Source organism: Emys orbicularis, chromosome 6, assembly GCF_028017835.1.
Source record: "Emys orbicularis isolate rEmyOrb1 chromosome 6, rEmyOrb1.hap1, whole genome shotgun sequence".
NCBI classification, from domain to species: domain Eukaryota; kingdom Metazoa; phylum Chordata; order Testudines; family Emydidae; genus Emys; species Emys orbicularis.
In genome coordinates this window covers 41,551,830-41,577,062 of record NC_088688.1, presented here as the reverse complement: position 1 = coordinate 41,577,062, position 25,233 = coordinate 41,551,830, and the positions used below count along the sequence as shown (strand labels likewise).

Below are 25,233 nucleotides of genomic sequence, written 5' to 3'. Positions count from 1 at the left end.
TCTTAATTTATAAGGGGGTTGTACTCAGAGGCTTGCTATGTGAAAGGGGTCACCAGTATAAACGTTTCAAACCCACTGACTTAAGATAATACCACCACAACACCAATGCTGTGTTAACTGTTCTAGAATGTCGGGGATGATGTCCAATGCCATTGGTGGCCCTGCTGCAGGTGTTGGTGGCCTAACTGATCTGTCAAGCCTCATACATGCGTAAGTGTTGTGAAGATTTACATATTATTTTAACTACCTAACAGTTGTAGAAGCAGCACTCAGCTGCTGTTTAAAAGAGACAGTGCCAAGCTGATTTTTAGCCTTTGTATTCCTGATAACCTTAGATGATTAAACTTTACATCTTACTCTTCATTATTTTATGTTTACTTACTTTGTACACTTCATTCATTCAGTTTGAACAAGCAAACTGACAGCTCACTTTCACTTTCTGGTGCTCATACATTATTTGCTTTTTAGACTCGGCTCATTAAAAGTGCCTGTTTAAATTTTTAGGTGCTTGTACATTTTTCTTCCAAATTGCATTGGACCAGCCTCCTCCAAAAACTTCTCAGTTCCCTGCAGCTAAAGTCCTGTTCCCTCAAGCCATATTCAGCTTACCCACTTGAGGAAAGGCTGAGAGAATAAATAGGTCTTGTGGAGTGATCTGAAATTCAGCAAACTCAATCTCTGTCAGACCTAGGGCTGCAGTGAGGATACAAGGCTGAAAATATCCTGCCACACCAGCTTCCTCCCATTTAAACTGGGAGGGGCTGCTGCTTCAAGCAACACCACGTGAGGAGAGAGGTGGTTTCTACAGTAGCCAGGACCATTTTAATAGTTCACATTATTGGCAACAAAAGTGCGGATCACTTTGGCAAGGACCCATTCCCTCCCCAGTCCCAAAATGGCAGCCTTCTTGCCCAGTGCACATCAAATTAAAGCAGTATTGGTAGCTACTGCTACCTGGACAACATTCTCTGAAGAGCTTATTCCTGGAGTAACAGAGTTCTTCCAGTTGTTTTTCCTAGTGATCAAGTATTTCAGCTGTCTCATCTGAGGTTAATTTCAGCCAGTTAGCTCAATACAAGCCACAATCCTGGCTTGTCACCACATAAATGCAGATCAGAGACTCTTTGGGTGAAGTGAAGTCCACTTGTGGAGCTGGGTATTATCAGCATAATGGAGCCTATGTTACCTCACATTCTCCCAATGGCCTCACCTACACATGCACAAAATGCGTAGCAGAATACATCTCTGAAACTCCACATCAGATTGTCTTTAGGCTAGAAGAGCAATTGACCCAAATTGCCTACTGGCATCTTTTGGAAGGAAAGGAGCAGAGTCACGCAAGAGCAGCTTTGTTTACCAATGTTAGTGTCTGCAGGTGAGTCAACAATAGTTCTCATCAAAGGCAGCTGATGGATCTAAAGACTCAACATGGACACATGTCCATCTATCATCAGAACAGAATTCAAATAGTAAAAGCTATAACACCATGATTATCATTTTAATACAGATCTTCCTAGTCATGCTTGCTTTTGCCTTCATTTACATAACATAGCTTCAGCTATCATAAAACTTGATGTTTTCTGATGAGTGCTGCATGCCAGTTATTTTTCACTTGTTGATTTACAAAAAACTGTTTAACACAGGGGACAGCAGTTTGCACAACAGATACAGCAGCAGAATCCAGAGCTCATAGAACAACTGAGAAATCATGTCCGGAGCAGATCTTTCAGTGGCAGCACTGAAGAGCATTCCTGATTTAAAGGAGGCATGTGGTTGTAGAACTAGAAATGTGAATTTAGAACTAATGCATAAGCTCCTTTCTGAATTGGTGATGGGAGGGTAAAAATTCCCAATTTTGTCAGACTGTATATATTGCACGGGGGGACATTTGCAGACATGAAAATCAGATTAACATCCATTGCATAAGACACTTTATATTTTATTCATTAAATAACTCTTACATAGCATTAGATTATTAGCTTTATTTTTTCTAAAAAGACTGCTATTTATAATTGCACTGCATGCTCATTAATGTACTCTGGGGTGCATTGGAGACATTAGGCAAACACCCCTAAGCTCTAAATTGAATCAGTGCTATTCTGTTTTATTGGCTGACCACATGGAAAGAAGTGTTTACACTGGCTGTGTCTGCCTTGGGGGGCGGGGACACTAACTTATGTATGTACTTTTTTCAGTTGTAGTTCAGGTAACTAATATTTGCCTTCAGGCAGATTATTGTTTTTACAAAAAAAAAAAAAAAAGAAAGATTATTGCTTTTTATAAAAAAACTGAGAATTGATTAAGCCCCAAACAACATAGTTACATTAGGAATCTACATATGCAGAAATCATTTGGCAGATTTTTTCCATAATGCACTCTTTAAACAGACCATTTACACAGTGTATTCTCCGCTATACTTTACCCTTCCACATTTTCAGCAACTCCAAGGTCAATTCCAGTTTTTTTGCACTAAATTTAATAAAGGAAACAAAACAAACATAAAACAGTGGGGCTTTACAGAAGCTAAGGATGTGACCCAGTATATTTACCCTTGTGTTCTGACAATCTTCATTTAATATTTTAGTTTTCTCTTACCCTCTCCTACTAAAAAGTCTTTTGTAGCTGAGTGTCTTTAATGATTAAGTATAATAATCCTAAACTATACTCTTCTGTATAACAATTATATAAACAAAGGTTGGCTGTAGGGGTTCAAAACAGCCACTCTTTCTGCTTGTAGTTATATGTACATGCAGCTACTGAGTATTCTGCAGATGTCTGTGTTCTGGTAGAGCCAGCCCTGTCATAAACTGCTCTGGAGTAGTTATCACTAATGCTATGAACTGTACTCTTGGAACCATGCTTATTAGAAGTTGTAACTTTCATTTCACATACCACACTGTTAAGAATGTGAGTCTTATTCCAGTATCTGTAACAAGAATGCTTGTTTTTAGATTTTTGATGGCATTACCTAATGCAGGAACATGCCACAATTGACACAATAGAAAACTTGTAACTGCCTATTATATTTTGCATATGAGCAGATGGGACTTTATAGCTTAATAAAAAAAATAGAAATTCCCTAATAGACAGTAGCTGTCATTAACTACTCTTTCTATTTAAGTCCAGGAAGAGTTTTCATTTATGCTAAAATGTATTTTGCCACTCTACAGGCTACATTGTTCACAATGTCATGACTTGTTTTAATCAGTGGTTGAAGAGAGCGCTTGGGTACTTTGAACTTTGAAAAAAATTCATACTGATAAGTGATAAACCATGATCTAAACAAATATTGCTTTCATTTTAGACCAACTGCAGTTTATCAGTGAACTAAATAAATAATTATGCATTTAAAATTTGTTTGGTTTTCTATCATTACTGGTGCAGCAGCAAATTCATGTGGTAAGCAGTGGAAAAGGGGGAAATATCTTGCAAAATGAAGAGTTTACTTTATTCACACACTTAAAAGATATGAATTTCAAAAAAACAGGTTTGTGTGGAAATGTTTTATTTTCATCTGTTTGATGTCGCTCTTGAAAAATACAACTAAAGTTGTACTTCAGCACACAGCACCAAACTTAAGCATTTTCTTTTGCTAAAATGCAATTTTGGGTTTTTCATGAAGGGAGAGGGTAGCCATATAGTTACATCTCCTTAAACTTGTGACAGATCAATTTGAAGGTACTTAGATTCTATTTTTTTTGGGGGGTGGGGGCAGTAGTTTTTGTTTCTCTTATTACTCCATTGAACTCTGTGGATTACGTGAGGGCATGTTGCCCTCTAACTAGCTGAAGTTTAGAAGGAACATAAGGTTATTTCTGTAGCTGCTATTCTTTAGCTTTTGCTCAACTGATAGATGCATGTTGATTATTTATTGGGGGAATTTTAAAATATTGTGCGCAGAATTCTTAATTTTTTTGGTGCAGAATTCCCCCAGGAGTACAACATGCAGAGTGAAGGTAGGCTGTGCTGTTCATGCATACATGGCAATTTAGCTACTTTAGGAGTAAGCTATCAATCAAGCATATATTGATTAAAACAGCTCTGAAAGAGAAAGTTTAGCTTGGCCAGTACCACTCGCTCTCTTAATTTAGTAATCTGGTCATGATCCATCCCATATATTAAAAAAAACCCTCTACACTAAAGGGGAAAAAAATGATGATAATATTGGAAAGTCTAAAATAAACATTTCAAACTAGGCAAGACTGCTGTGTGATAACCCTGAGGGAAAACGTGAAAAGCCAGAGAGAAGGACTTTTCTTTATTTAGTAATAGTCTTGAAAATAACTTGGACGTAGGAACCGGCCACTTCGGGTAAGCGTGAAATTATCAACCTACACAAGGCCATGGGGGAAAATGTTTACTGTGTGAATACAAAAAATGTTTCCACAATCTATTACAAAAAATATGGATTCCCCACCCAACAATTCATTCTAATTGTGTATCAGGTAATTTCCAACAGTATTCAGTGACATGGGCCGGAGGATGCTGCAGGGAGCTCTCTAAGGATTCGGGTTGGTGTGTGTCTATCACTATCCTGCACAGAGAGGGCAAGGTGTGCAGAGTGCTTGTGTATGACGGGAGGTGTTGGTTTCAGGGAGCTGAGTTACAGCAGGCAGTAGACAAAACTGCTACTTGCTAAGGGCCGGTAGTGAAGAGGTGCCTCACAATCCTGGGTACCCAGGGGGAGCATCACAGTAGTGAGCAGGGAATCTGGGAAAGAGATTGGAGCCGTGGGATGCTTGCATGGTGGAATTCAAGTCCAAATCCTCAAGTCCCTGACAGAAGAAGGGTGAAAATGAGAACTGAATTCGAATTAAAAAAACCAACAAACCTTGCCATTTGAGGTTAGTCCCTCCAAGTTAAAGCAGCTCTGCAGTCAGTGCCACAATGGGCACCCCTTTAAAGCCAATGGTGAAGTGGATAATAACTTCCTTCTTATGATGGCTGCATATTCAATACAATAGTGCAAGAAATCCTGACAACTGCATTTTCAGACTTTAAAGATTTTATTTTCAAATAATAGATAAAATATGTATAGTTATCTCTTTAAAACATATTTTAAAACATTCCAAAAATACTCACAGAAGACACAAATAAATAAACATACTTATATTGTTTGCAGATGTTTTAAACATGATTTTGCCATCATTCAGATGTAAAATTTAGGAAGTTGGTCCAAGAAACCCCAGGGGAAATGTTAAAAGGATTTTTCTTCAATGTTCTTCTTTTACTTTTGAAGAAATTACACAGACTTGTGCAATATCATCATATTCGTATGTTCTCTTCAAAAACGTGTCCATTAGTCTTAAGCCAGAGACACTCTAATGGGAAAAAGATGTGTACAAATTTTAGTAAGTAGATGAGAATAAGTTTTGCACTACTGTGACCATAAAATAGCCCCTATATATATATATATATATATATATATATATATATATATATATATATATATATATATATATATATATATATATATATATATATATATATATATATATATATATATCTCATAGTTATGTTGTCTCTTACTTGTAGTCCCTGTACTGAAGACAATAGTGTAAGTGCAAGATGGAGGGATGAACTGGGGTGTAGCTTTCCAAGCTGTCTTCCTGAAACTCCACACCAGTGGATGGAATTAGTATTGCACATTTCCAAAACCAGATCCATAGTTCTTTCACTGCTAGATGAAAGCAAACAATAAGGAAAAAACCTAGTTCTTTACCATTCAAGAAAGACTGCAGAAGTACAATAGCTTGATGATTCTGAGAGCACTCATTAGAAACTCCTGATATGAATGGTTTATTACTGAAGTTAGTGGCTTTTAATAGATCATCCTAAGTCTCAAAAGTTACTCAGTTACATATTAATTTGTTTTCATAGAATCATAGACTTTAAGGTCAGAAGGAACCATTATGATCATCTAGTCTGACCTCCTGCACAACGCAGGCCACAGAATCTCACCCACCCACTCCTGTATCAAACCTGTGTCTGAGCCATTGAAGTCCTCAAATCATGGTTTAAAGACTTCAAGATGCAGAGAATCTTCCAGCAAATGACCCATGCCCCACGCTGCAGAGGAAGGCGAAAAACCTCCAGGGCCTCTGCCAATCTGCCCTGGAGGAAAATTCCTTCCCGACTCCAAATATGGCAATCAGCTAAACCCTGAGCATGTGAGTAAGACTCACCAGCCAGACACCCAGGAAAGAATTCTCTGTAGTAACTCAGATCCCACCCCATCTAACATCCCATCACAAGCCATTGGGCATATTTACCGCTAACAGTCAAAGACCAATTAATTGCCAAAATTAGGCTATCCCATTATACCATCCCCTCCATAAACTTATCAAGCTTAGTCTTGAAGCCAGATATGTCTTTTGCCCCCACTACTACCCTTGGAAGGCTGTTCCAGAACTTCACCACTCTGATGGTTAGAAACCTTCGTCTAATTTCAAGTCTAAACTTCCTGATGGTCAGTTTATATCCATTTGTTCTTGTGTCCACATTGGTACTGAGCTTAAATAATTCCTCTCCCTTCCTGGTATTTATTCCTCTGATATATTTATAGAGAGCAATCATATCTCCCCTCAGCCTTCTTTTGGTTAGGCTAAACAAGCCAAGCTCTTTGAGTCTCCTTTCATAAGACAGATTTTTCATTCCTCGGATCATCCTAGTAGCCCTTCTCTGTACCTGTTCCAGTTTGAATTCAGCCTTCTTAAACATGGGAGACCAGAACTGCACACAATATTCCAGATGAGGTCTCACCAGTGCCTTGTATAACGGTACTAACACCTCCTTATCTCTACTGGAAATACCTCACCTGATGCATCCCAAGACCGCATTAGCTTTTTTCACAGCCATATCACATTGGCTGCTCATAGTCATCCTGTGATCAACCAATACTCTGAGGTCCTCCTCCTCCATTACTTCCAACTGATGCGTTCCCAGCTTATAACAATAATTCTTGTTATTAATCCCTAAATGCATGATCTTGCACTTTTCACTATTAAATTTCATCCTATTACTATTACTCCAGTTTACAAGGTCATCCAGATCTTCCTGTATGATATCCCGGTCCTTCTCTGTATTGGCAATACCTCCCAGCTTCGTGTCATCCGCAAACTTTATTAGCACATTCTCACTTTTTGTGCCAAGGTCAGTAATAAAAAGATTGGTCCCAAAACCGATCCCTGAGGAACTCCACTAGTACCCTCCCTCCAGCCTGACAGTTCACCTTTCAGTACAACCCGTTGTAGTCTCCCCTTTAACCAGTTCCTTTATCCACCTTTCCATTTTCATATTGATCCCCATTCTTTTCCAATTTAGCTAATAATTCCCCATGTGGAACCATATCAAATGCCTTACTGAAATCGAGGTAAATTAGATCCACTGCGTTTCCTTTGTCTAAAAAATCTGGTACCTTCTCAAAGAAGGAGATCAGGTTGGTTTGGCACAATCTACCTTTTGTAAAACCATGTTGCATTTTGTCCCAATTACCACTGACCTCAATGTTCTTAACTACTTTCTCTTTCAAATTTTTTTCCAAAACCTTGCATACTACAGATGTCAAACTAACAGTCCTGTAGTTGCCCGGATCACTTTTTCCCCCCTTTCTTAAAGATAGGAACTACGTTAGCAATTCTCCAGTCATACGGTACAACCCCTGAGTTTACAGATTCATTAAAAATTCTTGCTAATGGGCTTGCAATTTCATGTGCCAGTTCCTTTAATATTCTTGGATGAAGATTATCTGGGCCCCCGATTTAGTCCCATTAAGCTGTTCGAGTTTGGCTTCTACCTCGGATGTGGTAATATCTACCTCCATATCCTCATTCCCATTTGTCATCCTACCATTAGCCCTAAACTCCTGATTAGCCTCATTAAAGACTGAGGCAAAAATATTTGTTTAGATATTGGGCCATGCCTAGATTATCCTTAACCTCCACTCCATCCTCCGTGTTTAGCGGTCCCACTTCTTCTTTCTTGGTTTTAAACATGTAAGAATTGTACAGTGAGATGGTAGCCATGCTGGGATACCATAATATCACTTACACATGGGACAAGAACAAGAAGACTACCAAAAAAGGCAAATACAGAATAATTGCTTTCCTTTATTTCCTGGCCTCATCTACGGCTGAGAATTACATTATTTTTGGTACTTTTACAATCCTACTGTAGCATGACTATTACAAGTCATGTCAAGTGCCAACTTGATATTCAAGACTTGGATAGATTTAATTTTTTTAAAAACATCTGGACAATGCTTCTGGGGGGTTGCAGGGTAAGTGACAGTTAAAGTGGACACTGAAGGTATCCTTTATTCTTATGGAAATTAGTTCAAGTAGTTTAACTTAGTGCTTACATTTATGCTAATAGTGTAAGATGTTTTGTAACTTAACACTTGTATCCACATTAATATACAAGATTGCAGTTACACAGACTTCCATCACAGAATTTTGGCAACATCCAAAGCCATTCCAGCAGTATCACCGCCACCTTTGGTGGAATTATAGCTTTATGATCACTTTAATTTACTCTAATATAAATGTATTTCAAACAACAAAGGGTAACAATATGAGGTATTACTATATATCTATATAGATCTATATCTACAAAGATGCATGTTTAAAATTTACTTTAGCAGCAAGCACTAAAGAAACCAAACTTCCCCGATCAAAAAAGCTCAAAAACCAATTGATATTACCTGCAATTTGTTATTTTACACGTAATGTCAAAAGGCTCTTCCAGATTTACAGTATCTGGTATTGTCTCCAAAGAAAGTCTTACATCACCATAACCTGGGGCCTGCAGAGGTACAAGAATAGTTAGCTTTTCAAGTCATTGGTAACAAAGCTCAAGTACTGTATTGAACCTTCTTTTAGTCTAGTCTAACAAATTTAAACTAAGGCCATGTGTACACTTACAAGCTTACAACAGCACAACTGTATCAATACAGCTGTGCCGCTGTAAAAGGGCTTGTGTAGCCACGTTATAATAATGGGAGAGAGGTCTCCTGTCAACGTAATAAAACCAGCTCAACTAGTGGCGGTAGCTATGTCAGCGGAAGAACGTCTCCTGCTGATATAGTACTGTACACATGAGCACTTACGCTGGCAATAAACTTGTGTCGTTCTGGGGCTGTTTTTTTCACACCCCTGAGCAACAAAAGTTTTGCTGACATAAGTGCTAGTGTAGACATGGCCTAAGAAATAGAAAGAAAAACAAATAAATTTATCACAAGTTAAGATGGGGGAAAGACTCAGGAAAAATAACAAGATCTGAATTTTGTGTTTTCCAATTTCTTAATTTAAGTTTCAAATGTGAGCCACATTTCACTCTCAGAGGGTGATAAAATCTTACTTGTGCTCAAAAGCAAGCGACAGTGTGGATAATGGAAATATACGTTTCCCCACACTATCCCACTAATACGTCTCATCCTTGACAGAGTTATCAATTCTATGGGTGAGACGATAATTCAATCTCTATATCCTTTGTCTGTAGAACCTCTACTAGGACTGCCAAAAATATTGCTAGTAACTGCCAGCTAGGGTGGCATTTGATGTCGACACATGTCCACTATAATTTGAATTGAGACTCAAGTCATTTTACATAGCTCACTGATTAGCCATCATGTGGCAGAGGCTTTGGTTACTACCAGCTTGGGCTGAATTCAAGCCAGCAAACGAGATAAAAAGCTCTATGTTCTATTTCCAAAAGCCTTAACTGTCCATTCCCACCTGCCTTTTTTCTTTCTTCCCTCTCCTGAGTCTCATTGAGATGAAGCACTTAAATACTAGGGTAGTGGTGGTATGTTTATTATAAGTTTTCCTGTATGAAATGTAACTTTTCATATGGCATCCTTCAGCAAGTATCACAGAACACTTTACAAAGAAGTGATGCAAAAAGATAATGATTGACAGAGTGGGGAATACATACTTGCTGGCAGGCTGAAAGGCATATATAACGGAGAGAAATAGGATTAATTTTTAAAAGCGTAGATGTGCAATAAAAGCCTGTCTTGAACATGCTAAAGTGAGTAGAGAAGTACTAAACTCATTTGAAGAGCTGAAACAGTTGCTTAAGAGAGAATTCCAGATCAATAGAGCAGCTATAAAAAATGGCAACCTCTAACTTATGGGATTTGCGGGGAAGAGACATAAGAGGCAAACACAGGAGACGCAGGTTAAAATGGGCCAAATAGGCCATGTTTTCAGTTGGATTGGGAGATAGGAATCCAGTGAAGGTGAGGAAGAATTGAAAGGATCTGATCCCATTTCATAAATGAGAGGGTAGTTTGGCCATAGTATTTGTCACAAACCAAGGAGTAGTTAGTGCTACCTAGTGGCCACAGCAGAATCAGAGGGCAGGAGGTGTGGTCAGGAGGCAAGCCAACGATCGGAGTCAGGAGTCAGAACAGAACCAAAGGGCAGAGCTGGAGTTGTGGTCAAGAGGCAAGCCAGTGGTCAGAGCCAGGAATTAGGAATGAAGAGTTCACAGGTAGGCAGAGTCTAGGGCTGGAGTGGAGCAGGCAAGGGGTAGAGAAAGGGTTAGGCAGGAAGCAGGTCTGGAACACATTGAGCAGCCATTGTACTGCTGTTGCTAAGGGCTTTAATGATCATCTGTTGGTTCTTCTGACCAATCAGGTAGCATAGTCACTTAGTGAGGGCTTATTGGGTCCACTCCAGCTCATCCAGTTGCTAGCCCCAAATCAGCTGAGTTCCTGACAGTATTCTAGACTCTCTCAAGACTAGGGATTAAGAAAAACAGCAGTGCCATTCAGCAGTAGAATGTTAAGGTCTAGCAGCATCTTACAGAATTAAGACTGTAGGACAGATAGAGCTGATGAGTCAGAGGAGAGATGGATATCACATGCACAAAGCAATATCTAACATTGAAGCTAACAATTAGACATTCCAGAATGAGAAGAGACCAAAAGTGAAGCCCTGAGATACCACGTTACATCCGAATTCGTGTTATACCGGGTCGCGTTATATCGGGGTAGAGGTGTATCTTTGAAATAGCTAAGTGTAGAAAACTCCTCACAGCTCTCATTAGAAAGAGGGCTACTATGAACCACTGTTTTACAACAATGACAAACTAGAAGTGAACCCATCTCTGAAATTTAGAGATTCATTATATAGTCAGCTTCGGTTTCCATATGCCCAATGAAGAGGAAACTGAGGAGTACCATTGGCTTTTCAAGCACCAGCAGCTGGAGTTAAGCTACTGGAGATAATCAAATGACCAAAGTAAGTGTCCAATGAGGAAGGGGACAGAATGAAAGAACTCTGATTTTAGGTGGGAAAAGTCTGTTTTAAAGGGGAAAGAGGAATTAGCGATAAGGTAGGCTGAAGATGGGAGAGTTGGTTGACAAAGGACAGGAAGTTATAAGCAAGCAGGCTAGAGGTTCATCAGTATACCTATGAAGTCCTAGTGATGAAAATAATGATGACATCGACAAAATCCAGGCATACTAGATGAAAGGTGCTTACAGAGGGAACCATTTCCAGTTGGATTGGGGGGAGGTGGGAGGAAGAGATGCTTGATGTAAGCATACATACAAGTAAAAAGGAAAAGAACTGTCAATAATTCAATATGAATTTCCAAGTGATTCTCAGAGTGGCAATTCTGCATTTCAGGTTTGCGTCTCATTGATTCCATATCAGACGTACTGTTTACAACGAGACAAGATAGGTGAGGTAATATCTTCTATTGGACCACCTTCTGGTGGTGGAAGGTAAAGCTTTCGAGTATCTTAAGAGCTCTGTGAGCCTCAAAAGCTTACACCTGCCAGTAACAGAAGATATTACCTCACCTACCTTGTCTCTCTCAGATCTTGGGGCCACGACAGCTACACCACCACTGCAATAAAACTGGTTACAAAGAGACTTTTTTCCTGACTGCTAGTTCTGGAAGTGCAGCCTGGGATGCAATTGTCAAGTTGGTATGTGGGAAAGGAAGAACCCATCACCATCAATAAAGGTGCTGCTACAAGCCAAATTTAACTCTTTGTGATGCCCAGTAAAGACAGTGGGGTTGCACAGTTGACCGATTGGCCCTGTAATAAGAACTTGTAAGCAACTGTTGATGAGCCACAAGAAGGAAGAATAGATTTCATTCATTTTTGCAGTGTTGGCTCTGCAAGGCTAAGAAGAGTAAAATATAAAAACTATTTTCTTTAGAATAGTTCATTATGTTCTGCTTAAGAAAGCAGATGAGTCCAAATGCACAAAGGGAGCAGATCTGTGGGATAAAAGAGGAGCCATATTTAAAGTCACTCCTTTTGAGACAAGAACTGCACTTCAATATGTTGGCAAACTCCAATCAAGGAACTAATTTTTCTTCAGTACCTGGTACTTTGGTAAGTTAAATGCTTTACTCTTGCAATTCTAAATTTATGATCCATTAAGTTATGTGGTTCAATGTCTCAAAAATGGGCATGTTGCTATGCAAAGTAAAACATCAAGCAAGCTGAAAGGAATTTTGCCTCTCATACACCAACAAAAGTCAGGAAAACCAGCATTTTTGTTCAGCTACGCTACCTTAGGAAACATGGTTTTTCACACAGCAAGTCTTTGCTGAAAATTTACACTACATAGTTTTCCAAAATGTGTGTGAAGTATAAAGACACTTGTTGAATTCAGAATAAGTTCAGCTAGCAGGCAGGCACTGTGAACTACTTTCTTTCCTGTCACGGTTTAAGTATTCAATTTAGCATTCAGTTATCTTGAAAATGGATTTTCTGATTGTAAAAGACGTACCATTCTTTGGAGCTGGCTGGTCTGCAACCTTCCCCGTTCACCTAAATTTGTTTTCCATACGATGTCTAGTTTTCCAATTACTGTTACACCTTTAATCACTCCAGCTTTCTCTGCAAATTCCTGCTTGGGTTTTAGGCAGTATAAATACTGACGAGTATCCATAGGTTGTAAATATGTCCTTGAACCAAATGTAGAGACACTAGAAGAAAGAACATTGTTCCTCAGTTTAAACTGTTACTTTCAACAGGATTCTTGATCTTAGCCTTAGCAATAATCCAATAAAATCCTATTTACTTTGTGTGTGGTTTCTTATTCAAAGATGAAAGATGCCTACAGAAAGCCGTTCTTACAGAAACATGGAAAATAAGCTAAGCAGAGACAGTGACCATGCCAAACAAGGAAACACAAAGCATACAGAGCAGAATTCAGGATCAAGGAACTAATTTAAAATATTTGAAGTATAATAACCATGAGAAGGATATTTCCATGTGGGAAAAAAGCTGTCCTGGGAAAGTCAGTTTTGCTAAATTATAGCTTGGATTGTCCATTAGTTTCTAGCCTAAATCATAGTCTTCTGGTGACCCTTTTTTTTTTTTTTTTTTTTTTTTGAACAGGGTTATCTAATTTAGACAAGGTTTGTACACATCTTTGAAAAAGTAAAGCACTATGAAAGTTTTAAGTATCATTTTAGACCAGCGTATTAAAACATCAGCTTCATTTTAAGTTCAAACAAACAGCTGTAGCACTGCCTCATTTATCACAGATATCAAGTAAGAGAGATGATTTGCACTATATTCAGCCTGGGTTCGAGGTGGGTGGGAGAGGGAGAGAGGTAAATAAGAACGTGGCAACATAATGTGCAAAATCTAACTTCTATATTTCATCTAATAATATTTGTCCTAATAATTTGAGAAAGGCGTTCTATGTACAGGAATGGAGCAGATCTCAAAACCTTAACTAAGTACATGATCATGGGAAATGGTGATATTTGTACAAAGAGCAGCAGGGAGGCCTGCTTTGTCTTTAAATCTGTTTAAAATTAAAATAAACAGACAAAAGCGGAATGTGAATAAATATTCTAAATATCAGTAGTATTTCTAGCCAAAACATTTATGTTAAAAAAAAAAATAAAGTTTAATGAGGCTTCCTGTACTCCCTTGTGGAAAAAAACACTTCAGTGTGTGAATAAGCAAGGAACTCTACAGATGACATGTCAGCCAAACTGACTCTCTTCCAACAATACTAAGGGGTCTGTTGAAAGATTATTATCCTTTTCCCTTTCACTATAAAACCTATTTTAGGAAACTGGATTCACTCATTAGAACCTGCTTACACAGTACTGATAGTGTTCTAAGTTGCATTAAAAATAATCCACATACCTGGTCACTTTAATAACCTAGCAGTTCAATTCTATAGCGTAGAGCAACATGCTGTAATATTAATAAATTCAAGAGCAAATTAGGCTAAACACCATCCAGTAGCACCGAAGAATTGAACTGGTAATAGCACTGCCTTTCTCAAAAACTTCCTGCAACGTTACTGGAACTGGTTGCTCTACCAGAGGCTGAGCTATCTTCCAACCAGAAGGAACAGGTATTTTAGCCGAGGAAGACCTATTCAAGTTGGTGAAAGCTGATGGCTTTCATCAATAGTCCAAGGACAGCTAGGCTTAAGAACTGTATACTAAAAACCTAGCACTGGCAATTCTTCCTATCTTTTAGTATCACCACTTCATGCTGCTAGTGAAGAAACACATCAACACTGTCCCCACTCTCCTCCACCTGCAAAATCTCAGATGACTTTGTCTTTCTTTGCATTGATCCTTAGTCCCCTCCTCTCTGCCATTGCCACTAGCCTTGATACCCCATTATTCTGCTCTTCCATGCTGTACCTACACACTAATGCCCTTCCTGAGCTGGTCTGCTATACCATTTAGATGCCATACTATAGCACTGCTCAATTGGAGGAGCCTGATCCACCAGGTGCACTCTTGCTCTCCACTTCTGGGTTACATCATGCTGTCTGAGAACTATTTAAAATCCAACAGCAGCTCAATCCCTACTCTTCTCTCTACTTCTGCTATCCTCTGTCCCCTCCCACCCAATCCCAGAGCATCTCTTCCACCCTCCCTGCCCTGCATGTAATTCTGCTCTAGGACAAGGGAAACAGTGCTGCATGGAGGGCTGGAGCAGGCTTTACAGTCCATAGGAACAATGCTTCCTCTGCCCTGGAGCTGAGCCCTGTACAGGCAAGGAGAAGTCCCACTTTACCCCACAGCAGCACCACAATCCCTACCTTACTTACGTTTTTAGATCTGACACACAAAGTGACCAAAACGTCATCCATTATTCAAATCCCACAATCTTTTGCACCAGTAGGATTTTGGGATATGGTGAGTCACAGGATGATTTTTCAGTCATTTTGTGGTTCATGGACCAGAAAAGATTGAGAACTCCTGCTATCAGGTATATTAAAATAAATACTACATTTTTCTAGGGTCTTGCAGGGCCATTCTGCTGACCTACCTTGGCAGCTGGCTCTAGTGAGTCTTATTAGTTATAACGGAGACATATAAAAGGGTTAAAGCGCTCTCAAAAGCAGAAAGCAGTAGGGGCAAGGTCAAAGGTGTCCTGCAGGGAGAAATCCTAGGAAGAGGCAAGGTTAGAAAGAGTTCAGGCTAACGTTTGTGTTTAAGTAAACAATAAAGGAAATACCAAGAAGGGAAGGGAGTAAACTTTCAACGTATCTAGTTTGTATTTATCATGTAAGGAGTAGATTAGCAGCACCATCTGTTTTCAGTGTCTGAATACAAATACAACATTAAAAATAGCATCTATACAAAGAAAATTGTTGTACCCTTTCCCACTCCTAGCTCTACATGTCAGAGTAGGGGCTCAATTCTTTAGTTCCCCAAAGGAGAGTTGAGTACTGCCAACTGAGCTATAGACTACTAACATTATGCTAATTTTATACTTTTATTTTAAGAAAATTATATTTAATATAGTAATTTGAGTCAAACAGGAGCCTCTCTCTGAATTTTTCCTTACCTTTCCCCAGCTTTGTTGACAGTATTTAGTTCTGCTACGTTGTACATAATAGATGGCTCTAATGAAACCTTCTCCATAAACATCGGAGAGGTTGTAATATTCTGAATCTGAGCTTCCAGAAATACTTCATCTGTCTGAAAAAGCAAAGGACCAAGTTTATAAAAATGTTACTAGGATTGTAAATAAAGTGCAGTGTCTTATTGTTTGAAAAATATTAAAATCACAAATGTGATTAGTTCATGCCTGCAAATCAAAGCTACAGTAATTAATGCAAGAAAAAAATCTCCATCCCAATACAATTAATGGGAGCAAAAGCGTTAGTTAATTTATCTTGCCAAACAATGGATGTGGGATACTGTACTACATTCTATCACCTATTCTTTTAAAAGGTTTTGAATTATAACTTCTCAAGGCCTTCTTCAAGTCAGCAACAACTTAGGTTTTATCTAAGATAATTTTTGAAGTTTTTGAAGTTAGGGAATTACAATGCACATAAAAGACATGCCATGCCAAATTACTGGTGCATCAAGCTAAGTACAAGAAAAATAAATATTACAAGAATATTTAATACAGGTAGTTTATTTATTGAACTGAAATACAAGAGATTAGATATATGCTCTAAGCTTCTAGTATTACTTTAAAAGGACATTGAAATGTACTAGCTACAAAGCAATCCAATCTCCTCCCTTGTTCAGCAACATCATACAACAGTTATTAACATTATGTAAATCCATCATATCATTGGCACTCTATCTCCAAAAATTCTATGAGAAACATCAGGTCTCCTTTAGTGTTCATGTCCAAGAATGGTACATGTAAGGTGTTCTAGAATGGAAATCAGCCTCCACACAGTTTCAACTGTGCGAGTTCAGATGGAGGTTGTCTGTCACCAAGGAAGGTTGGGTTTACCCTTCAGCATAGAAAACAAGGAACTGGGAGTGTGTGTATATTTATGGCTCCTCTAGAGTCCCACATAGGTGACAACACCTTGGAGTTCTAAAGTCTTAAGACTAAAATAATTGCTGGAAAGTCCAGGTTATCAGAGGCAGAAAGCATTGGGAGAACTGAAAAGAAATTCCTTTTGTAATTAGTTAAGGACCAATCCTGCACCAACTAAAGTCAACGTTGATTTCAGCAGGAAATAATCTGGGCCCCTTGTTAGGATTAGGGAAAGGGTACATATTTTCTCTCTTATGTTTATAGGGGTTTTTTTGTTTGTTTTTTTACTTTTCTGATTGTCTGCAAATAAGTCTCATTTTATGTTATGCAAATAGGGTCTTGCATGTAAATTAAAGCAGACAAAATGGGATAAACAGTCTCCTATGATTTACCCTCAAAAGATGCTATATTAAAAGCAGAAGCATGGAAGGGCATTGGAGACCTCCATTATGTCCTAAAAATTTTAAAAATTCAAACTGAGGAATGGTAACAGTATACGTACAGTAATGAAAGCCCACCAAATCCACATGTTATGGACAGGTCCTACACTTGTGGAAGAAGGTGGAGAGGGATTCAAGTAAAATGCTGTCCTCGTAACTAACATTTCTCAATTAATATAGTGTGTGTCAATTTAAATTATCATCCAAGTATCTCTATGGACAAACTGTTACTGTTTGAAACAAACAAACAAATTTTTATATATCCATCCCATAAATCCATTGCTTAAAATCTCCATTTACCCAAATATCACATCAGTTATTTTTAATGCAGCAACCATCAGCAAAAATTTAGAAAGAGCTATGTTGAAGGGGAAAAGAAAAAAAACCAGCATAATGAAAAAGCAAGTTAGTTTAATAAGGCCAAGGCGGATTAGTTTTAATATGGTTAAATTCAAGTGCTTATAAAGGAATTCAGTTCATTTTAACACAATGCACACCTTAACCCTTGAAGTAAAATAATACTGCAGAAATACCATACTAAATCATCACTGCATGCAATCAAAAGTTTGAAAGCATAGTTCTAACTAGCATGAAGGAGGATAGAAGACATTTGGTGCTCTCTCCTGAAACCCACTGTCTCCACCTGCTGCAAATAGGAAAGGATCTATTACAGCTTAAACAAGAAGGTAATCTTGTAGCTGAATTTAGATATTGGAAACAGTTGATTACTACTGTTCTACATTCTCCCGAAAGTGAAAATGTAAAAAGGGATTAAACTCAGTTTCCCCAAACATGAAAGAAACCATTACAAATCTCTTTGTCTAGTTAAAAAATAAAATTAAAAAAAAAAGAAGAGATAAATACATATGCCTGCTAAAATTATGGTAAAATAATTTGTAGAATGACCATTCCAAAAAAGTCTCAACTTTTGGTTTCAACAATGGGTATTAAAGAAAGAGCTAACATTTTTAAAGGATTATATATATAGCTGCATATATTAAAAAAGAATGAATGTGAAAGTATCAGTTAATTTTATGCAGAACATTGCTTTTCCATTATGTTTTTAAAATAAATAATCTTAACAGGCACAGAGACAAATAGAAGACACTTTAAAAAAGCATACATATTTATAAAAAATAAATAAAAATTACCACAGAACTGAGGTCACTCTAATGGGAAAATAAAAAAAAAAAAAAAAAAAAAGAGACAGCATTAGAGAAATTAGGGTTAAATGTTAAAGAAAAAGGAGGATAACTAACTTTCAAACAAAATGCATTTCTGCATTTTTTGTTCTTTCTAAACAAGACAGCATTAGTGAGAGGAATGTAAATAAAAACAGATACAAACATATATGACAACTATATCTCTAACAAGGTACAAGTAGTATTGTTAAATAGTTAACTAGCATTGCTTATAATTATGCCTCTAATTTTTCTGAATGCTGAAGAACAAATCCAATATGGGATAGGTTCTGAGTATAAGGTGAGTGAGCTACAGATAAAGGTATGGTGGGATAAGCTAATGAAATCAAAGGTGGTTAGTCCTTTGGCAAGACTGAACTGGCTAAGTTTATCCCTAGTGTAAATCCATATTGCGATTTTTTTCTGAGATGGATGATGATCCTTGTCATCTTTCCAGAAGAATGGAACTGTTCATATATAAAGGCCAGGAAAAATGTGATATATACTAGCAAAATACTCATTACCTACAGTTAGCAATGGCAAAACTCAGAATAGCAAGTTCCCAGGAAAAGCCTATTACTACAGACAGGTTCCTCAACAAGGCTAATTGCAACTGTAAGTTTTTTTTTTTTTTAAAAGGCCCAGTGCAGCAAATACTTAGGCAAGAGAGTACTTGTACTCAAATGACTGCAGTGTTTGCAGGACCAGGATCCTTCAGGCCTGATCCAAAGCCCATGAGAACCTTTCCACTCACTTCACTGGGTGCTGGTTCAGGCCCTAAAATTCCAAGGGATAATGTCTTCCTATTCATTTATATAAGAAGTAACAAATCCTGGTTCTGATCCTGATTTGGGACTGTTGGTGCTACTGCAATACAAACAAAGACTTTACATATTACCTTTTCTCTTGTCTCAACAGGAAACATGTTGTTATAACTCTTATAACTTTTTATTGGAGAGTGGTAATCCAGTCTCTTTAGCGGGAGACCTTATGAATAGGTAATATTCCATTTGCAGTAGTCCTTGCAGTAATTTAGCACGTTAGTCACCCTTTAAAACTTTTAATTACTAGACCTTATATACATATAAAATAACTTATTTGTAGCTCTCTCTTATACCCAAGAATCATTTTCCTTTCTTCACAATGAGAAGGCTTCAGATTTCATCCTTCCAACAATGTTGCTATTAATATAATACTACATGGAACTTCCAACCAAAGAATTGCTTTTGATAGCTCTTCATTTTGTTTTGGCTTTCCAATTATCACAAACAGCAGTGCTAATTATACTTTAATAAATGAAATTACAAACCAGACAAATCCATTAATTGTATTTGCTATGCAAACAAAATTCTTAATAAATTTGGACTTTTTATTCACAAAGTTTTCTTATTGAAATGATTCCATTTATTCAGATAGATACAACGTGGTCACATACTATGATAACAAAGCTGTCTGAATTCCTGGACAGATAGAACAGAATGTATTATAACAGCCTTGCAACACTCTTTAAAAATTTACCAGCTCAAGCACCAAATCTACTTGGCCACCTTTTACCGTGATTATGATGGATGGATGGATGGATGGATTGATAGATAATAGTGGAATGAGGGGGAAAGGAAGATATTTCACTCACCTGTTAACATTTTCCCCCTTCCCCTAGACAAGCGGGCAAACAGAATTTTGGAAGGCTGTAATAGTTATACCATCCTATGGTAATTCAGTATTTTTATTGCAGACCCATATTTTCAGCGATTTGTTAGTGGGCCTTAAAAATAACTGGTCCTAGCTAACACTTAATATAAGGGTTCAGATTTAAGAAGTTTTTTATATTCTCATGTAATTCAGAAAAAAAAAACCTGCTCTTTAAAAATTTACTGTAGAGATTCGGTTTCCATTCTTCACGAGGGTATTTCAGGACAATAGGACATTCCACTTATGGAGTTAGATGACACTTTTGTTCACAGAGATCCATGGCTTACCCCTGTGCTCTTTCCAACTGGAATACTGCTACTGAAGCAATAGTAAATCCACGATACAAAGTAGAAGCATTTATTTTGCCCCCTGGGGAACTTTACTTTACTAATGGCACAAATATTTGCCTTGCAAGAGTATACTGTAAATACTCCTGTCACTGGAAATTAAAAGATAATCCCAGTTCTCTGAAATAATCCATTTTACCCACTCAGATTCTGATACTGTTTAAATACCTCACTCCTAGAGAGTTTAGTTAAAGTAGAAGGACTCAGCCTTGCAAGATTAGATTAAATTTAATCATATACTTTAAGACGACTTTTAAAACTTTAATTCAGTTTCAACTTTTTATACATCTTTTCTGATTTTTAATCTGAGTAAAAACCTAGTAATTAGTGTGCTATTCATTGGCAGCTCAGGGGAAACAGCCACAGACTTCCTGTGAGACCTTGGCAAGAAGACAATCTTTGTGCCTCAGGTGCCCATCTGTAAAACAGGAAGAATAATCCTTCCCTTCCCCTGCCATTTATCTGTCTTGTTTATTTAGACGGCCAGCATTTTGGGACAAGGACTGTCTCTTAGTACGTGTATGTACAGTGCCTGGCACAATGGAGCCCTGATCTTGTTTGCAGCTTTTAGGTATCAGTGTGCATGATTACACCTCTAGAAAGTCTATAGTTTTCTTTAATCAAATCCACTCACAGTACATATGAATAAATACATTTAAGGACTCTATATGTTAGCAAAATAGTTTAAATAAGTTTCATGCAGAGGGGTTTTTTGTGTGTGCGTGCGTGTGTGTGGGTGGGAGGAAGGAATCTTCTCCAGCTCTGTGTATTTCAGTTCCTCCCACCCCCTTCCTTCATCCTATGCTTAGGTCCTAAAATGAATGAAGTAAGTATCTTCAACTTTATTCTTGTGGAATTTCCTTTCAAATGACTCCCCTCAGATTAGACCAGTGGTTCTCAACCAGGCGTACGTACCTCTGGTAGTATACAAAGGTCTTCCGGGGGGGGGTACATCAACTCATCTAGATATTTGCCTAGTTTTACAACAGGCTACATAAAAAGCACTAGTGAAGTCAGTGCAAACTAAAATTTCATACTGACAATGACTTGTTTATACTGCTCCATTTACTATACACCAAAATGTACGTATAATATTTATATTCTGATTGATTTATAATTATATGGTAAAAATGAGAAAGCAATTTTTTCCAGTAATAGTGTGTAGTGACACTTTTGTATTTTTATGCCTGATTTTGTAAGCAAGTAGTTTTTAAGTGAGGTGTAACATGGGGGTACGCAAGATAATTCAGACTCCCGAAAGGGGTACAGTAGTCTGGAAAGGTTGAGAGCCAGTGGATGAGACAAGCACATTAGGTGGATGTTTCTGATGAAATGATCAGCAAAGAAATAGTTAAATTATGTTTGAGTTACTAAATAAAGTAACACCCACCTTGCAACAGAAGATCTTGAAACACTTTACAAGCATTAATTATCTGTACAACATTGCTTTGAGCATAGTACTAAATTCATGTCAGAGGTAGGGAATATTAAGAAATTAAGTGACTTGCCCAACACCATACAGCAAATAAAGGGTGAAGCTGGGAACAGAAGCCAGATTTCCTGGCTACATGTCTTGTATTCTATTCCTAAACGTTACCACGGAAGATTAAATTCTGCAGAAAATGTAGAAAATACAAAAATTCACAGGGAAATCCCTAGATCTACAGAATACACTGAAATTCCATTTGCAAAAAAAAAAGTTTCCAATGCCCATAAAGTCATAAATAAAAAAAGTAAGATCTTCTATAAGTCTCTAATTAAAAGCATAAAAATCTAAAAGTACATACAAATACGTAGCACTTATATAATGTCTTATATCTTTGAAGTGCTTTGTGCATGTACTTATTATATAAATGACACAGATATAAGACATTTACTTTCAGAAAAACCACGTTCACATTAGAGCTAAACAAAATTTTCCTGAAGCCAGTCAAATTAGTACTTTGATACTGAGCACAATTAATCCTCTTTATGGCAGTTTAAACAGTACTCTCCCAGTCAGCCTTAAAATATTTATTACAAAACAGAAATACAGACAATTGTGATTGCAGTTATTAAACTTCGTAAGGAGAAAGCAGTATATGCGCATATTGTTACTGGATCAAAAACAAACATTCCTTAAACCTGAACTTATTTCTCCCCTTCTCACCCCAACATTGAAAATGGATGATGAAATGGACGTTCCATGTCTAGCTTGTTGTAACAAAAGGGTGAAATCAAAGTAAATTAGTCTTTTTTCATAGAAGATATAAACAAGGCTGGTACAACTAGCACCTCAAGGTACTATACATATTTAAAAGAAACTTTTCATATTTAACCTTAACACTATTTGCTATGCAGTAAGTAAAATTACACTTACCTCAGCATTATAGAACTTTGTTTTCACATCTAGTGGTTTGAGAACCTGATTGAAAAAAGAATACAGATTAAAGAGGGCTCTCTCAGATTTCTCTGCCATTATTAAAAAAAAGATACTGATTTAAACTGTTATTTCTTAGGTTCTTAAATATTGAGATATCTACTCAAATCATAAAAATGTTTTTCTTTCTGATCTAGCAGGAAAACAACATATGTTAATGTAATGCATAAGAGCTAGCTCCTAGGATTCTTCCAGTTAAGAGATGCAGCACTACTCTTGTGCACAATCGCTTCTTAGCTACATACTTCACTGCTTTGCTAAATGCATGAATAATTTGACAAGATGTTGGAAAATGCTTTCAGATAAGAAAAAGTCCTCTTACACTGGGAGAAAAATCTAGTTTACGCAGTTGATCAGTCTCTTTAAAATAATGATACATTCTTCTCCCCTATTCAAAAAATGTTTTTTTTGTTTTGAAGAAACAAAAATGTGTAAGATTTGCATCAAATTTCCCCCAGAGTTTTACAGCAAATGCAGCTTGCCTAGGAACTTAAATACTAAGTACAAACAAAGCAATGAAATATCAGCTGTATGCGATTAACTAATCAAACAATTTCTGGCTCAGCCTTCTAATTTAAAAAACAACTGTTACATCTGCAGTGAAGACTATTAGAAACAAGCTAACAAGCATTTTAACCACATAAGATGAGCCATTATATACACAATCAGAAGACACACTCCTCAATAAAGAAAGATACAAATTACTAGTGCCAAAACCCACAAAATGTTATGTAAATTTAATATCAAACCATACACAGTTTGCTTGTGAAGTTATATTTCATCCTAGTTCACATCAGTTGATGAATTCAAGCATAGAATTTATATCTGCTCTCCAATTGAGGCCAAAGAGAGCAAGAAAAAGATTTACTTCTTTTAAGCAGAGTTTTGAGAATTTTGTATTACATAAAATTATTAAAAAAAAAAAAACCAACCAAAACTTTCAATTGATATAGTTGTAAAATTTTGTGATATTATAAAATCAGCTAGAAATCCCAGAATTTATTCAGAAAATGGTCACAATCTAATTCTTTGTCAACACCATTATGTATAAGCTGCTTTGAAATTATTCTTATTTTTAAAGATTTCACCCAATTACCCCAGGGCTATCATCTTTCTCAGTACCCATAAATCTTAAACTATGTGGGTTGCTTGCAAGTTTCTCTACATAATATCTTACTATTAGATCATTTATATCACATTTTTTATTGTTTGCATGTGTTCAGATACTATCTCCCTGAATTCCCTTATAATTCTCTCCACATACTGTTGCTTATAAGGACTCCGTATTACATAAATATATGTTCTACCATTAGTGCCATGTTTACACAAGAAAGCCTAGAGCCAACCCAGCTCAAACTCTTTATAGCAGAGTTATAAAACATAAAAGTATCACATCTGAAATTCCCAGGTATCTTGTAGGCATAGCCAATTAGTTAAAAAAAAAGAAAAAAAAAAAAAAAAAAAAGGTCTTTCCATAAACCAGATACCAACATAGCTCACAGATTATACCCATATATTTATGCCCATTAAAATATCCTAGGATCATGTCAGGGCATTCCAATACGTATTAAAAATGTCACATATCACACTGATTATTAAGCTATTTTTATACAGTAAAGTCAACATGCTACCTTCTGTTTTAGAGTGCTCTTCGATAGCTCATGCTTTGGATACTGAGAAATGTGCCTGTTTCTTGAGCCTTATATACACTGTTGGAACACAGATACAAACCTTTAACTATAGAACTATCACTGCTTCTCATAATATGTCCTGGGAGCAATTAATTCCTCAAATTATTCCACATGTTCCTAATGAAGCCCTGAAGACGCCCGTCAACAGCAGAAGTTAGGTGAAGTTGGTGTTTCTGCAACATTACAAGTTTCTACCATCTTTTCATGATCATAAAATAGTCTCTCTATATATCCTGTGTCTCTCTATATATCCTACAAGGCCTGAGGAGCATATTTAAATTCCAAGCTGGATGTTCATTTTGATGGGTATATCATATGTAAAGCAAATAGTGTGTGGCTTTTTAATGTTTGTGTTTTTGATATTTATATTTTTAATTGAGGTATGTGATCTCTGATTGCTGTGTATAAAATAGCTGTGATTATTAAAACTTAAGAATGTATTTTAATCATCAATAGATTTGTAACAGTTGTGTGTATTTAAATGAGGCAAAACTAAGACAGCAACTAATTACATACAGTGTCACTACCTTGTTTGCAGATCCCCCTCTCTTTGCTGTAAAATGTGTTTTCTTTTATGCAAATGTTGGCAATTTCCCCTTTCTCCCCCATCTAAAAATCCCAAAATATAGGACAATAGAGGAATGTTTTATTATTTACAGTAGCTGACTACCTATGTGCATTTTCTTTTTCTTCTATCCTGGATGGCTGGTTTTGGTGTC

The 25,233-nt window shown here is 37.0% G+C and overlaps 2 protein-coding genes across 2 annotated transcripts in view; one reads left to right on the top strand and one right to left on the bottom strand.

Moving 5' to 3' along the window:
- The window catches only part of SGTB (small glutamine rich tetratricopeptide repeat co-chaperone beta), a 37,554-nt gene extending 35,799 nt beyond the window's left edge, over positions 1-1,755 (top strand). The window contains exons 10-11 of the mRNA XM_065406721.1: positions 127-210; positions 1,644-1,755. Coding sequence (XP_065262793.1) covers positions 127-210; positions 1,644-1,755 — 196 coding nt within the window. The remainder of the gene's footprint in view (positions 1-126; positions 211-1,643) is intronic.
- A 3,244-nt stretch (positions 1,756-4,999) lies between these two features.
- Positions 5,000-25,233, bottom strand: part of TRAPPC13 (trafficking protein particle complex subunit 13) — a 44,630-nt gene continuing 24,396 nt past the window's right edge. Inside the window, exons 7-13 of the mRNA XM_065406968.1 lie at positions 22,764-22,808; positions 18,336-18,353; positions 15,806-15,939; positions 12,759-12,957; positions 8,702-8,802; positions 5,530-5,680; positions 5,000-5,321 (exon numbers count right to left, since the gene is read on the bottom strand). Coding sequence (XP_065263040.1) covers positions 5,214-5,321; positions 5,530-5,680; positions 8,702-8,802; positions 12,759-12,957; positions 15,806-15,939; positions 18,336-18,353; positions 22,764-22,808 — 756 coding nt within the window. The 3' untranslated portion in view covers positions 5,000-5,213. The remainder of the gene's footprint in view (positions 5,322-5,529; positions 5,681-8,701; positions 8,803-12,758; positions 12,958-15,805; positions 15,940-18,335; positions 18,354-22,763; positions 22,809-25,233) is intronic.